Here is a 17,744-nt window from a genome sequence, read left to right as displayed (position 1 = left end):
CAACTTTTATTTATAATAAATGAGTATTCAAAGCTAATTCTTTTTGGGATTAAAGTCACACTTGAAATTGATGAGATCTAAAAGTTGCCAGCAGAGGAACCTTGTGTTCCTGCTGGTTTTACAGCCATCTTCTGACTACTTCAAGTAATAATACATAAAATCATCTCATTGCAATCCTCTTAAAAATGAAATAGTAATAAAACAATTGTAAATTGCGAATAATTAATATTATAATAAATACTTTAAAGTCACAAAGTGAACATAATTTATTTAAAGTGAAATAATGAATATACTGGAGCATAAATATATACTTTATTGTATAAGTTTATCAGTCTTTAGCAAACAGTGATGTTTTGGAACTGTCCATCAAATATGATAAGCATGAAAAAAGTCACATGAAAAAAATTTAAGATATAAAATAATCAGAATTTGAAACACTTTTTAGAATATTTATCCTCTAGGGTGTACAATGACTTTGCATTTTAAAACTCAACATGGTAATTTTGAAAACTTAATTGACAACTTTTGCTAAATATTCGAGATAAATGTTTTGATTTATCTACATATTAACATTTGCACTCTCTATTGCTAATAATAATAATAATAATACGATATTAAAGATACCTGTAAATCAAACCTGTATCATACACCAACAGTCCTGTGGACCCAGGATCAATGAGTTAGATACTCTGAATCCACAGTCTGTGCTCTTAACAACAACTCCACATTGCCTCCCCAAAGAAGCCAACACTAACTGTGTATAGGACTCAAACCTCCCCAAAGCTTTCAAATATCTTTTTGACTTTACCCTATTTTTTCTCTCTCTCTCTTTTTTAAATACTCTTTGCTCTCACTCCACTCTACTCTCATATTTGCCTGCCCTGTGTTAAGATGTGTCATAATTTCCTTCTTGGATTCCTTGTCCATCCTCATAATTCCCATAGTTACTCCCCAAATTTCATTCACCTTCTACATTGTCATTTTCCAATTTCCAACTCATAGTCATTTTCCTAGTTCCTAAAAAACTTTGTATGCCTTGCAAATGTTTATTTATCTTTTTTTTAAAGAATTGTTCCTGGGACTTCCTTGGTTGTCTAGTGGTTAGGGGTCCACCTGCTAGTGCAGGGGACATGAGTTAGATCCCTGATCCTGGAAGACCCCATATGCAGCATGGAAATTAAGCTCCTGCACTACAACTACTGAAGCTGACAAGTCTAAAACCTGAGCTCTGCCTAAGAGAAGCCACCACAGTAAGCCCCCACACCACAGCTAAATAGTATCACCTGCTTGCCACAACTAGAGAAAGTCCCTGTGCAGCAACAAAGACCCAGGGAAGCCAAAAATAAATTAACTTAAAAAATGGTTTCCTGAATTTTTATCTCATATTCTCTAATTTATTTGTGTAATTTTCTAATAAGTCTAGCAAACTAAAATCTTGGACTACCAAGTCTTTCTATTCTTTTCTTGGCTGTATTCAATTAGAACGTATCATATCCTCCCCATCATTCAAAATCTGGTCCCAACCTATATCTCAATTTAGGCTCATTTCTTATCACAGATTGGATAGTTGAATATCAACCATTTGTTGAATATCTATGTTTCAAATACTATGCTAAGTGATTATTTATATCAAATAACTGTAGTTTTTATAACAATAATCTCAAAGATACTAATCACCCCATTTTGAAAGTAAGGAACCTGAGACCATGTGGTGGAGCTAATCATAACTAGCCTGTGCTACAAAAATACTGAACTATCCACTGTCTACCCAGCTGCCCTTGACAATTCATAGCACCAAGAAACCTGCATTGCTCAGCGGATGCTCACATATACACACATACACAGGGGCACACACATATATTTTATTTACTTATTTCTGTTCATCCAGTGTCACTTGTTTAAAGTATCACCTTGTAGAACTTTTTATTGATTTCTTATTCAAGACATTCTATTCTAAACCCCACTTTAGGGACTTCCCTGGTGGTCCAGTGATTAAGAGTTCATTTCTCAGTTCAAGGGACACAGGTTCAGTCCCTGGTAGGGGAACTAAGATTCCACATGCCTCGGGGCAAACAAACCCAAGAGTTACAACTAGAGAGAAGCCCAGAGGCTACAAGGAATGATCCAGCAAGATGCAACAAAGATCCCATGTGTCGCAACTAAGACCCAACACAGCCAAATAAATAAATAAATGCATTTTTTTTTTTAAAAAACACACTTGTTTTACACTTATAATTGGCATTTCTTCTAGTTCACTAATATTATTGGTATCCAGTATCTTCTCTTTATAAAAATCAATATCTTTTTTTCATCTTCTTTTTATGGTCTATAAAATGTTTATAGCCTGCCTCTGAGAGAAATTAAATTGCAAAACAATTTCAGGAACTTCACAAATTTCTACAAACCTCCTCATGACCTCTCTGACCAAGGAACTTAGACTAGAACTTTTGTTCTCACAGTCTAGTATCTCAATTTATTTAAGTTTAGAAAAACTTGGTTTTAATGCCTGTCTCCAGAATCCAGTACCTAGCACATAGTGGCTTCTGCATGAGTGTCTACAGAACAAATAAATGAATGAATCATGGAAAACCTGTGTGAACAAAGGATCTTAAATGACAGCTCTTAATTTGTAAATTATAACAGAATTACTAAGCCTTATATAAATTGTGGCAGAAATACCCTAGAGAGACTGCTCAGGATCCCAACTCCTGGGGTTCATGACTATGTATATACCCTTCCTTGAGAGTGAGCAGGACCTGAGACTTGCCTATGACCAATAGTATGAGGCAACAGTATGGAATGTCACTCCCGTGAATATGTTAAGCTATATAAGAATGTGTGTTGATACTAACTCACTCTAGAGACTGTCTCTCTAATTGCCCTTGAAGAAGTAAGAAGTCATGTTGAGAGGCATGTGTGGCTAACATTTGAGGGTTGCTGCTAAGGCTGAGAGCAGTCTCCAGCAGAAGTCAGAAAGATGCTTGTGTTCTCAGTCTTAAACCTGCAAGGAAATAAACTCTTCTAACAATCTGAAAAGGCTTCCCAGGTGGCTCAGGGGTAAAGAATCCACCTGCTAATGCAGGAGATGTGAGTTTGATACCTGGGTTGGGAAGACACCCTGGAATAGCAAATGGCAGCCCACTCAAATATTCTTGACAGAGAAATACTATGGAAAGAGGAACCTGGCAGGCCACAGTCCATTGAGTAGCAAAAAGAGCTGGAGAGGTCTTAGTAATTAATCAACAAAAACAACCATCTGAAAAATTTAGGAAGTAAATTCTTCTACAGTTTTGCCTGCAGATGAGAATACAAACTGATTGACACATTGATTACAAGCACTTGAGATCCTGAGCAGAGGACTCATCCAAGTCATTTTCAGACTCCTGACTTAAAGAAATTGTGAAATTATGAATGTGTGTTGTTGTAAGGCACAAGTTGGAGGCAATTAGCAATAGAATATATATGGTATATATATATATATATATATTCAAGAGATGGGTAGATGTTTATTTGGTTTGTAATCTAGATGATTTAATCTAGAAAATGTTCTGATCTCTCAGATTTTAAGGGGAAAGTAGTGACAAATAAATTTGTAAATTTGTTTAGAAAAATAAATTTATTTTATTTTATTTTTTTTTTTAAGAATCAAACTTTAATATTTCAAGGACACCCCAACTGGTAGGGTTACAGAAGCTTCCATTCAAGCCACCACAGCGAGAATCAAGAATATTAAAGTTGAAGCAATCATCTCTTTGGATACATAAAAACTATATATTAAAGGGTGTCACAAAGTGCAAAAAGGGAGGCATTCAGCAGAGCAAAAACAAGCAGCAGACTGACTGTCCTTACAAGAGACTTTATTTATTTAGAAAAATAAATTTAATAAAGCTATAAAGAAGCATAAATAAGCCTTTATAGCTTAAAGAAAATCAAATTTTGTTCTTTTGTTGCCTTTTTTCCTCTTAAAGTACAGTATGATTGATTATCTTTCCTCTATACCATTTTCTGAGGAACTCTAGATTCATTAACTCAGGGACCAGTATTATTGGATCATCATGAATTGATTACAAAAATACCATGGGGAAGTGAACACAACAAGTGACAAAACAAAACCTCTGAACAATTTTCTTTGGATCAATAAAATTAGTTAAACACAGTATATGTTTAAAAATAATAAATACAGTTCACAAAATTATTTTTATAAAATACTGTTCCCAGAAGATCAAATTCATGTTTAATTCCCAAAGCATGTTATGGCTAGTGATTTTTTTCTTGTCTATTAGGATTAGCACAATTTCTTAAGACTGAAATTTGATGGCGTCATTGTGTTTTTCTCTGGACTTTTCTGGAGTATTTCAAAATTTTATTAAGCTTATTTTTTCCTCCCCAAAACGACGCCTGTATCTCATGTCCAGTCATTTTAAATTCTCAATTTTTCTTAGCATGTATCTCCTATAACTTTAAGAATGACAGGAAAAAAATTATTTTTAATACGATTTTTACCTGATGAAAAATAGATACTCTAAGAATGAGTATCTCAGTTCTGCATTGCATGCTTCCCATGAAAATTACAAATAAAAATATAATTATGACTACATTATTAAAATTGTGGAAAATATAGACCATTAAAAAGAAATCAATACTCCAAACTGAAGACAACACACACAGTTAACATGATGTAGTACTTCCTAGTTTTTTCTGTTTATTTGTTTCTGTCTTGATAGAACACTTAATTTGTCTGAATATATTTTCATGTGTTTGTGAACTATTGATTATTTTTTTAGTCAACAAATATACATTGTTGTCCTATTATATGTCAGGAACTATTGTGCAAGGAGAATAGGAAGGTGAGCAAAAAGTCTTCAGTGATTGATGGGAAAAACTGTTGCTAATAACTAATCACACAGATTCTCTTTAAGAAAAAGGTTTAAGGACAATGATAAAGAAAAATTGCTCCAATGAAAACAGAATTAAATAGCAGTCTGCACATATGAGTTCTAGTCTTGACTCACAAGCTATGCAATTTTAAGCCAATCACTTCCCTTTTAACTCCTATGTATAGAATAATTTATACTGTATGATCTGTTGGGTCCTATTAAGATTTAAATTTTCATTAACAATGCCAAATAATCCTTGACACAGTAGTTCTTTCACAATTTGAACATCTTAGAATTCATATTATTCAATTTCTCAAACTTCTTAGAAAATGAGATCCATGCCCCCAAATTTAAAACTCAATGTCAGTAATGACTATATTCTTTTACGCACTGTGTTAACATGAGCATATTGCAGGTGGTTTCTCCGAATAATAAAAGCATAACCTGTGAAGTCAGGTAAACTTGCAAAGTTTGTTTTTCAGTCACTCAGTCATGTCCGACTCTTTGCCACCCTACGAACTACAGTATGCCAGACTTCCCTGTTCTTCACCATCTCCTAGAGCTTGTTCAAACTCATGTTCATTGAGTTGGTAATGCCATCAAACCATCTTGTCCTCTGTCACCCCCTTCTCCTCCTGCCTCCTGTCTTTCCCAGCATCAGGGTCTTTTCCAATGAATCAGCTCTTCACATCAGGTGGCCAAAGTATTGGAGCTTCAGCTTTACATCAGTCCTTTCAATGAATATTCAGGATTGATATCTTTTAGGATTGACTGGTTTGATCTCCTTGCTGTCCAAAGGACTCTAAATAGTCTTCTCCAACACAACAGTTCAAAAGCATCAATTCTTCAGCACTCAGCCTTTTTTGGTACAACTCTCACACCCATGCATGACTACTGGAAAAACCTTAGCTTTGACTATACGAACCTTTGTCAGCAAAACAATGTCTCCACTTTTTAATATGTTGTGTAGGTTTGTCAGTTTTTCTTCCAAGGAGCAAGCGTCTTTTAATTTCATGGCTGCAGTCACCATCTGCAGTGATTTTTGAGTCCCAGAAAATAAAGTCTGTCACTGTTTCTATTGTTTCCCAATCTAATTGCAAAGTAGTTTTAGAAAAATTTTCTGAAATTCTGTTGTGCTTCAGATGGTAAAGAATCTGCCTGCAATGAAGGAGACCTGGATTCCATCCCTGGGTTGGGAAAATCCTCTGGATAAGGGAATGTCTACCCACTCTAGTATTCTTGCCTGGGAAATTCATGGAGAGAGAAACCTGGCACAAAGGGTCAGACACAGCTGAGTGACTAACACTTTCATAATACTATCTAACTTGCAATATTGGTGTAGAATCATAAACAATATATTAAAACATTTACTATTATTCGTATTCATAAGTAGACCTCAATAAATATTACCCAAAATATCACCAACTATCAAAAGTATTCTTAGTGAGAAATTTACCAGTTTATTAATACACAATCCAGGTAGAAATGGAAGCATATGACAGACAGAGCTTTAAAAACATAAATACAATTTGAAATTTTGTATGTGATTATATAGAAGAAAATCCTTAAATTAGCATTTAAAAGAAACACCAGATTAAAAAAATAACTCTCTTCATGTTTCTCAATGGGATTTAATTCTGAATTAGTGATAATAAGCTGCTTCTGATCTGATCACATAGTTGTTTTGTTCTCTTTTAAACTTAGTGAAATTCTTTCATAACTCTAGTTATATGTGCTAAAAATTAAAATATTTGATTGAAAATCACCTATTTTCATAAATTAATGGTTTTATTGAATTTTACATGGAGTGCATGATCACATTAATAAGTTAACTTTTTAAGGAAATATGATTTATTCTGCTATTTGCAAGTAAGATGAATCTTTTTATGCAGAAAAGCTGACACAATTTAGTGCAAGAAATACTGCATGTATGTGTGCCCTTTTTGGGCCAGTTGGCTAAGTATGCTCTAGGATTCAGAAGTGTCTAGAACATAAAGACATCATCTATTTGGTTGCTAGAGGTTTATATAAAAGCTTAAATGTATACTAAATGGGCTTTCCAGGTGGATCAATGGTAAAGAATCTACCTCCTAAATAGGAGATGGGGTTGATCCCTGGGTTAGGAAGATCTCATGAAGGAAATGGCAACCCATTTCAGTATTCTTGCCTGGGAAATCCCATGGACAGAGGAGCATGGAGGGCTACAGTCCATGGGGTCGCCAAAGAGTCAGACACGATAGTGACTAAACTACAACAAAGATATATTAAACTTTCAGTTCAGTTCAGTCGCTCAGTCGTGTCCAACTCTCCGCGACCCCATGAATCACAGCACGCCAGGCCTCCCTGTCTATCACCAACTCCCGGAGTACACTCAAACTCATGTCCACAGAGTCGGTGATGCCATCCAGCCATCTCATTCTCCGTCGTCCCCTTCTCCTCCCGCCCCCAACCTTTCCGAGCATCAGAGTCTTTTCCAGTGAGTCAACTCGTCTCATGAGGTGGCCAAAGTATTGCAGTTTCAGTTTTAGCATAAGTCCTTCCAAAGAACATCCAGGATTGATCTCCCTTAGGATGGAATGGTTGGATCTTCTTGCAGTATAAGGGACTCTCAAGAGTCTTCTCCAGCACCACAGTTCAAAAGCATCGATTCTTCAGCGATCAGCCTTCTTCACAGTCCAACTCTCACATCCATACATGACCACGGGAAAAACCATTGCCTTGACTAGACGGACCTTGGTTGGCAAAGTAATGTCTCTGCTTTTTAATATACTATCAAGGTTGGTCATAACTTTCCTTCCAAGGAGCAAGAGTCTTTTAATTTCCTGGTTGCAATCAGCATCTGCAGTGATTTTGGAGCCCAAAAAATAAAGTCTGACACTGTTTCCACTGTTTTTCCATCTATTTCCAAAAACTCCTCCACATGATACCATTTGTATTAATTTCTTTAAAAAAATGTATAATAAGAAATTTACCATGAAATTGTACTAAATTTTAATTACTTTTATTGAGAATCATTTTATTTGAAAAACTAGGAATCTATATCAATACAATACTCAATAACTATAGATAGTACAAATTTATATGGATATTGCATGATCACTATAAAATTATCACTCTTGTGAAAGTGAAAGTCACCCAGTCATATCTGACTCTTTGCGACCCCATCGCTTAAGCAGTCCATGGAATTCTCCAGGCCAGAATACTGGAATGGGTAGCCTTTCCCTTCTCCAGGGGATCTTCCCAACCTAGGGATCAAACCGGGGTCTCCTGTATTGCAGGCAGATTCTTTACCAACTGAGTTTTGAGGGAAGCCCTTCTTGAAAAGAAGACTCTTCAAGAGTCTTGAAGAGAAAACTCTTCAAGAGGCAGACAGAAAATGCCACTGAAGAAAAAGGAAACAATTTATATCTACATAGCAAGATTAATACTGGTGAAGATTATTGCTTCAATTATCCTGTAACTCATGCCACAAATTTTTCAAAGTTAATTACAAAACCATGACTGCAGATTTTATATAATATATCATAATGCTATCCCAATATGAATCACTGTTTAGTTATGAATCTCTTAATGTTTCTAGGCTGGTCTAATGAGTTCTTCTCCAAATATTCACAAATGAGATTAAAATTAAAATCCCTTTAAGTGTCAAAGTGCTTCCCTGGTACAGCTAGTAAAGAATCCACCTACAAGGCAGGAGACCCTGAAAGAAGTGTTAGCCACCAGGGGCCCTCTGAGAGCCTCCTCTTCTCCTATCTGACACCTCTTTCTCAGTGGTGAATATAGATGTGTTTTCCACCAAGGAGCACTGGTCTGGTTTAACACATTTCACTGACCATGATTCTCCTGAGTGAAGTAACTGTGCTGAGTTGAATTTTGGAGTATGCAAGGGTGTGTCTTCCCTACAGTCTTTTTCCCATGTGACTGGATTGGTTAAAAACTCTGAAGAATTCTTGAGCAAACTGGAAAGGATTTCCCCCTACCACCTCAAACTTTAGAATCTCTCATATCTTTACCCATTTGGTAGCTCAGCCAGTTCTATTTCCCAGATTTAAGAAAATAAATATATTGGATAAAGTCCTGGCCTAGGGCAGCTTAGTTTAACTATATTGCTGTATACATTTTTTAAAACTTTACTTCTGTAAAACTAGCTGGTGAACTATATAAACAACTATTTAAGCCGGTATGCTTAAAATGGATTTCTCCTGTCTCAGTTTTGGAGGAGGCCCAAAGACCAGAGGAGTCAACCACTGCCACATGCAGAAGAGGGGGTCAAGAACCAGTTTCAGGACCTTTGCCTTAATATCAATAAAAGATGCTTTAAAATTGGAGAAGGGGAAGTTGCAGAGTAGGAAATCATTTGAGAAAGAACTGTCCTACATACCCAACCTCTTTACACAAGTCCAAGAAAAGCTGAATCAATGGAACCACTTAGGTTAATGGTCCTTAGACTAATCAGAACCAAGAGATCAAAAGGAGTATATTTAATCAGACCCCCCCAAATGCTGTGAGATGACTGGTTGCCTCTTTGAGTATCCCTGACCTTCTGGATATGTGAAGGGAAAAACACACTTATTTTTTCCTTTTGAGACCAAGATACAGGGCATGAAAGACTGAGGATGAGAGCTGGTTTGGAATTTAGATTTTCCTAAAAGATTGGCTGACGGAGAAGCAATGGCAAGCCACTCCAGTCCTCTTGCCTAGAAAATCCCATGGACAGAGGAGCCTGGTGGGCTACAGTCCATGGGGTTGCTACTAGTCAGACAAGACTGAGCAACTTCACTTTCACTTTTCACTTTCACACATTGGAGAAGGAAATGGCAACCCACTCCAGTGTTCTTGCCTGGAGAATTCCAGGGATGGGGGAGCCTGGTGGGCTGCTGTCTATGGGGTCGCACAGAGTCGGACACGACTGAAATGACTTAGCAGCAGCAGCAGCAGCAAAAGATTGGCTGAGAAAAACTTCAGCAGAAAGAAGATGCAATTGTAACTGCACATGTCAATGAGAAGAGAGCTACCCATCAGAAAAACCTTGAGAGACTGGACACATTTTAGAAGGGGGAATATGTACAAAAGATTCCCATCACTTCCCTGGAATGGAAGAATCAGTTTAAAATTCTAGTAGGCAGAGAACACTAATGCTGGGTTAACACAATAAGATTAGTTAAGAAAGCCTTTTAATGTTTTTTACCTCCTCTTGGTATTTCTACTTCAACCATAGAATTGCCAGAGTCACTATAATATCTAAAGAAATCAGAAGAGTAGCTAGAACATTATAGAAAAGTTACCCTAACCACATTTGCACTATAGACAATTTAGAAGCAGGTCAAGATGGAGTTAGAAAAAACGTTAAATTCAAATCAAACAGAAATCATTGTTGTTACTTTGAGCTAGACATAACAATTATTAAATTGGACTTCTAATTTTTTCAATTAAAGTGAACTAGGTAGTGATTTTTAAAGAGAAACAAAAAACTAGCATGGCCAAAAGAGGTATAGCATTTGCCCCCAGTGATTTTCAAAGGCAGAAGAAGAAGTACCCTCACAGGGCTTACCTAGAATGAGCAATGATTTCTAACATGGGGTGTAAGTCTGTGCAGAATAAAAGATTTTGCCAATCCCATCCCCCTCATTTCACTCTTTCAGTGTACTGACTAAAGAATCATACAAAATTAAACAGGTAAAAAATAAAACCCTCTCCCCACTATCACTCCTCTTCATACTTGTTTCAATCACCATATAAAGTACTTATTGGAAAATAGAATTTCACAGGACTCTTTTTTCTTTTCTATCACTGACTATGTCCACTTAACTATGTTGTTTCAATCCTAAACTGTAAAAATGTCTTCCTATTTTAATATCTTTGACATGTAGATGTCAAGCAAAAAAAATGGCTTCTTGCAATTATATCTGCAGCATTTTTTTCTTTTATTTTTCATGTTTCATAAACTAAAGATGCACTATACATTTTAACAGCTGATATGTCAAGCACATTAGATATATTTCAAAAAATATTAAAACAACAATAAAGGCAGCAAATAACAACTGAATGTCCATTTACTTGCTCCCCAGGATTACTGTGAAAATTCAAGGGCACAACAGAAAACCAGAAAATCTCCAAGCAAAGTTTTGAAGGGGACTCACCAGAGTTGGGGTCAGAGTTGCCATCTGCTTCAGTCCTCTTGTCCGGAGAGGCCTGGTCGTAGAATTCGTCCTGTGGCTGAACCAGAGGAAGAGGGTGTGAGATCAGGGTTCCACTACCCACCGGCTCGTGGTCTCCTAGACCACTGTCACTGCAGCTTTCCTGGGAGCCGTCGGGGAGGTGAAAGGTAACCCGGCGCTGCGACTACAAAGAAGACCACAGGACACGCCATTAACACCCTTTCTGAAGGACGTGGGGATGGAACGCAAAGCAAAGCAACTTTAATACACAGTACAATGCCCAGGCAAAGTAAACAATTCTTGGAACACATTTGGGAACAAACATTTATTATTTGTCATTTACTATGACATAGCCAACTTGCAAAATACAAGAAGAAATTTCAATTTCGTATGATTTAAGAAAAGAAAAAAAAAGCTAATGGTAAACCATTGAAATTTGTAGAAATACAAATATAATGCTAGTGGTCAAACTATACAAAAGTTAAATAAGTAGAAATACACAAATGTTTGTCCCATAGATCTGAATAAATACATAGCTAATACAATATGGCATTCCATTTCTTGTGGATAACCGAATATTGTGTTTCAGTTCAGTTCAGTCGCTCAGTCATGTCCGACTCTTTGCGATCCCATGAATCACAGCATGCCAGGCCTCCCTGTCCATCACCAACTAGTTGAGGGCTTTAAGGTAGCTTTTGCAATGAAGTCATTATTGTCCACTGGTCCTAAATTTTTTTTAACCAGTCATTGGTTATAGAATATCCCTGTTGAAAGGTGTTTGGAATATTACTTTGGTATCTATTTGCACAATGTCACCATCAGAAGTGACCTAAAATATGTATACAGAGAATCCCAGGGACGGGGGAGCCTAGTGTGCTGCCGTCTATGGGGTCGCACAGAGTCGGACACGACTGAAGCGACTTAGCAGCAGCAGCAGCAGCAGTAAATAAAATTGTGCCTTTTGGCACATATCACTGGTTAGTTCTCTTGGTATGTGTTCTTTTAGCTGATGCAGTGTATGAGATAGGAGACTATTTACAGCTGTTGTAGGGGGGAGTTTTATGCTGGACAGAATTATATGAGTAGTAAACTTATGCTTTATCTCAGACTACACCTAATTTTCACTCTACTTTGATAACCAAAAAAAATTTCAATGTCACATCACATATGACTAATTTTGCTCAGATTTAATAAAATTATGAATATATAAATAATTATTTATATAAATGAATATGGAATATAATATATGTCATAATCATTTTGTCATACTCAAAATTTGTGCTTTTTAAGAGACAACCAATAAGCTGCATCCATTTCAAAGAAAATGAATGAATTTAGAGACAAAATATTATAGGAAGAAATACTGCTACTCTATAAATGTAGTTTTTATAGACTGACAATAGAACATGGCCTATTTCCTGTGAGTCACTGGTTCAAATCCAGCTGAGAGTCATAATTGAGAAAAGCTGATACCACTCTATTGTTGTTCAATCACTTGTGTGAAATGATTTAAGAGTTTAGTATGTTTTTAATGAACTGATGTTAACATCACATAAACTATAATCATCAGTTCAGTTCAGTTCAGTCGCTCAGTCGTGTCCGACTCTCCGTGACCCCATGAATCACAGCATGCCAGGCCTCCCTGTCCATCACCAACTCCCGGAGTTCACTCAAACTCATGTCTATTGAGTTGGTGATGCCATCCAGCCATCTCATTCTCTGTCATCCTCTTCTCCTCCCGCCCCCAATCCTTCCTAGCATCAGAGTCTTTTCCAGTGAGTCAACTCTTTGCATGAGGTGGCCAAAGTATTGGAGTTTCAGCTTTAGCATGAGTCCTTCCAATGAACACCCAGGATTGATCTCCTTTAGAATGAACTGGTTGGATCTCCTTGCAGTCCAAGGGACTCTCAAGAATCTTCTCCAGCACCACAGTTCAAAAGCATCAATTCTTCTGCGATCAGCCTTCTTCATGGTTCTAATTGAGTTTATTGTAGCACACTTCAGCTTCAAGCACAACTATCTCCCTACCATTGTTCCTTCCTCAGTAGATTTTGAAATGTGCCTGGAGAGTGCTACACAATATCAAGCAAAATTTGAATTTTAATATCTAATTAATATCTGAAATGCATTTCTACTTTTATAGGGAAGACCATGCTACTGATTTTATTTTTTAGAGTGTTTGTTCTCCCGTGTGAACTTAACTCTTGAAGGAAAAGCAATAATGCCAATAGCTTCCATTTCTGTTTCAATATTCACTTAATTCATTTTGTGCTTGTGCATGTGTGCTCAGTTGTGTCCTACTCTTTGTGGAATGATGGACTGTAGTCTCCCAGGCTTCTCTGTCCATGGGATTATCTAGACGAGAATATTGGAGTGGGTTGCCATTTCCTTCTCCAGGAGCATATTAAGTGAATCCTTTTGTAATAAACACAGCACTAAGGACAGTGACCAGCTGCACACAATATATAACTGTCAAATATTGCTTTTAAAGTGACAGGCTGCTAAAATTTCCATAGTTTGAGTAATTAAAGTATCTTTGGTGCACCTCTAGATGACTACCTCTTAGTGATAGCTCAGACAAGTAAAAAGAAGTCAAAACACAAGAGAAAGACAATGGAACAATTTGATTCTGCAACCTTCATAAAGCATTTTGTGAAGACATGCATAAGCTATTATAAAATATTTATTTCATAGATGAAAAGGAAAATTAATATCTGTGATATTCTTCTAAACATAATGTTGTTTTAATTACTATAGTTTTTTTTTTTCCCCTAGGAAATGTCCAAGTCTGCAACATCAGCTATATATAAATCCAACAGTTCTTGTAGTGATGTCATTAGAGCTAGTATTTAATGAGCACCTACTCATATAGAGACTGGTACTATAATTACACTGAGAATAAAAAGGAAAATATTTTTTAAACTATTTCAAATACAACATATTAAATTCCATCTGATACATACTATACTATGATATTTCTTTACCACTTTATAAGTGAGAATAAGAGATATAAATCTAGTGTAATTTATTTGAACTAAGACCCTGTAAATTAGAGTAATATAATGTTTAAACTACTGCAGCTTATGGAAATATTTCCTAATTAAGTTGACTCAAAGATGTTTAAGTCTTAATTGGCAAAATTGTGCACAATTTATCAGTCTAATGGGAGGTAGGGGTGGTGATGCATATGGACTAAGAATTGCAACATGGATATTATAGTAGGAAGCAAATTGATCAAGCAAATCAATCTTTAACTTATCATCATAATGATTGATTGATGCAAGTGAAATAATGTTTGGCTTATCAAGGTAGATAAAAGGAAAATGTTTGAATAAATTAAAATGAAGGAAAATTCGGATACATTCTGCATTAAGAAACAGGAGTTATAGGTGTCATGAAAGACTACAGTACTTATTCCGGTTTTGCCCAAGAGCACCAGATGAGGAGTCAGAACCAGACCTACTACTTGCCCTGTAGAGCCTGGTCCTGGGCAATGACACTATTTCTTTGAAGGAGTTCTTGGCCTTGTAAAATGGATGGAGCAGTGCCTTCAGCAGTGGATGTTGTAAGGTTCAAATAGATAAAATAAGAAGTGTTTTCTTTATATAATACATGACAGATAGTAGGTACTCAATAAACGGTAGCTGTGAAAGTCGCTCAGTCATATATGATTGTTAGCGACCCCATGGACTGTCCATGGAATTCTCCAGGCCAGAATACTGGAATGGGTAGCTTTTCCCTTCTCCAGGGGATCTTCCCAACGCAGGGATCGAACCCAGGTCTCCCACATTGCAGGTGGATTCTTTACCAGCTGAGCACAAGGGAAGCCCCAATTCTTGAAATTCATATCTACCCATTCTCTTTTAATCTCTGGGGTATTAATGTTTAGCAATTATAGAGATGTAATACTTTCACCCCAGAAAAAGTGTTGTTCTTTGGGAAGAGAACTGCCATCTTGGCATGCCTCATATAATGCCTGTAGGTACGTCAGCCCAGAATCTCTTTGAGTGGAAGCTGCTCTGAAGAGTGAGGGATGAAGATCAGCAGTTTAGGACACAGGGTTTTTTTGCAGAGAAAGTGAAGGTTTTCCCACTGTTTGTTAAAGAAAATTGTAATTGTTTGTATATTTAAAGAAAGAAAGAAAGAACTTTTTACTTGTAGCCTCTGGGAGTTTTGATTTTGGGTTATCGCCATGGAAATGTGCCCCAATTTGGGTTATAAATATAGTCAAACCCTGCCTGACTGAATTGGGACACACATGCTGTCATGAGACTACTTCAGACTTTCCAAAGCCTGGGCACTTATATTTTGCTTTGCTGAATCTATTTCTTACCATTTCCATTTTCTCTCATGGAGAACATTATTATTATTTTTGCTAAGTCTGGCTGATGGTTTGAGTGTCACTTTTATGTATCTAATTTATCACTGACAAAATTAGCTCCAGGTCCCAGGCTGACTAGAGAAAAAGTAAGATGAGAACAATAATTACTAAAGCTGATCATTGTTATTTTATCTCTGGACTGCTGGTATGGATTCTGACCACCTTAAGCTTCCATCAGAGACCCTGTACTCTATGCCAGAATAAAGGGCCATCCATACAAATACAGAAATATCCAGGATCTTGGAAGTTGGAAGGTATAACACTGGTTAGATTTGAGAAACATCACCAAGTACTTTTACAATACTTTTTCTTATAGGTTAGTGTGAAGGAGAGAAGAAATTTAAGATGCCCTGAGAAGATACACATGTTTCTGTGCTGGGCACTGTTTTTTTTTTTTTAAGATTCACTGAAAGAATGAGTCACCTAAGAATACCAATCGTTGCTTTAATGCTTCTCTTATGTGTTTTACTGGTACAGGACATTATTCACCAATGAATGACTCACATTCAAGCCTACAATCCCAGTTCCATTAATTTAGAGAGATTCTCATGCACAAAGATTTGCTAGTAAGGTATTTTGTGCCTTTGTATAACATAGCAAAATGGTAGAAAAAGGTGAAATGTCTAGTAAGTAACTTAATTATATGATAGCATATAACCAAATTATTCACAATACTTAAAATTCTGTTAATGTTGGCTTAAAACTCAACATTCAGAAAATTAAGATCATGGCATTCGGTCCCATCACTTCATGGCAAATAGATGGGGAAATAATGGAAACAGTGAGAGAGATTTTTTTTTTTTTTTTTTGGCAGGGGAACTCCAAAATTACTGCAGATGGTGACTGCAGCCATGATTAAAAGATGCTTGCCCCTTGGAAGAAAAGTTATGAACAACCTAGACAGCATATTAAAAAGAAGAGACATTATTTTGCTAACAAAAGCCCAGTCCAGCTAGTGAAAGCTATGGTTTTTCCAGTAATCATGTATGGATGTGAGAGTTGGACTACAAAGAAAGCTGAACACTGAAGAATTGATGCTTTTGAACTGTGGTGTTGAAGACTCTTGAGAGTCCCTTGGACTGCAAGGAAATCAAACCAGTCCATACTAAAGGAAATCAGTCCTGAATATTGATTGGAAGGACTGATGCTGAAGCTGAAACTCCAATAATCTGGCCAACTGATGCAAAGAACTGACTCATTTGGAGAGATCCTGATGCTGGGAAAGATGGAAGGTGGAAGGAGAAAGGGATGACAGAGGATGAGATGGTTGGATGGCATCATCAGCTCCGGAGTTTGTGATGGACAAGGAAGCCTGGCATGCTGCAGTCCTCAGGGTTCAAAGAGTCAGACATGACTGAGTGACTGAACTGAACTGATAATCTATTGTTAAGCGTAAAAATCAGGTTAGCAAAAATTTTACTGAGTTGAATTGTTTTTTTTATTTTTTAAGTGCCTTGGTTTATACCATTTGGGCTTCCCTGGTGGCTCAGTAGGAATCCACCTGAAATACAGGAGACCTCCTGCAACACAGGAGACCCAGGTTCAGTCCATGGGTTGGGAAAATCTCCTGGAGAAGGGAATGACAATCCACTCAGGTATTCTTGCCTGGGAAATCCCATGGACAAAGAAGCCTGGTGGTCTACAGTTTGTGGTGTTGCAAAAGTCAGACACAACTTAGCAAGTAAACTACCACCTAATGTGTCTTGAGGTGTGATTATGTGTAAGCTAATATATGATTGCATACATTAAGTATTTTAAATGGTATTTTTTGGTTATGGAGTTACGATATTTAAAATTTTTGTTATTTTGACTATACTATAGTATAGTCCGATCGCTGGGTTGGGAAGATCCCCTGGAGAAGGAAATGGCAACCCACTCCAGTACTCTTACCTTGAAAATCCCATGGACAGAAGAGCCTGGTAGGTTATGGTCCATGGGGTTGCAAAGAGTCGGACACGACTGAGCGACTTCACTTTCACTTTTTCATACTAAAGTAATTATTCATTCAGTTCAGTCATTCAGTCATGTCCAATTTATTGTTACCCAATGGACTGCAGCATGCCAAGCTTCCCTGTCCATCACCAACTCCTGGAGCTTGCTCAAACTTATATCCATTGAGTCTGTGATGTCATCCAACCATCTCATCCTCTGTTGTCCCCTTCTCCTCCTGCCTTCAATCTTTCCCAGCAATGGGGTCTTTTCCAATGAGTCAGTTCTTCACATCAGGTGGCCAAAGTATTGGAGGGTCATACATCATATTTATTAATTATATTATATTCATAGTATCATATATTATATTTACAATATTAGAACATTTGCTATTTTAAG

The 17,744-nt window shown here is 36.9% G+C and overlaps 1 protein-coding gene across 1 annotated transcript in view; it reads right to left on the bottom strand.

Annotated features, from left to right (window-relative positions):
* Nucleotides 1-17,744, bottom strand: part of LOC148775825 (protocadherin-9-like) — a 435,328-nt gene that overhangs the window by 390,804 nt on the left and 26,780 nt on the right. The window contains exon 4 of the mRNA XM_088842819.1: nt 11,018-11,219. Within this exon, the coding sequence (XP_088698945.1) occupies nt 11,018-11,219 (202 nt within the window). The remainder of the gene's footprint in view (nt 1-11,017; nt 11,220-17,744) is intronic.

The sequence above is a fragment of the Moschus berezovskii genome, chromosome 13 (genome assembly GCF_049115385.1).
Source record: "Moschus berezovskii isolate FMDL1 chromosome 13, NW_MosBer_1.0, whole genome shotgun sequence".
In the NCBI taxonomy this organism is placed as follows: Eukaryota; Metazoa; Chordata; class Mammalia; order Artiodactyla; family Moschidae; genus Moschus; species Moschus berezovskii.
Note: the sequence above shows the minus strand (reverse complement) of the source record. Positions and strands in the feature narration are given on the sequence as shown.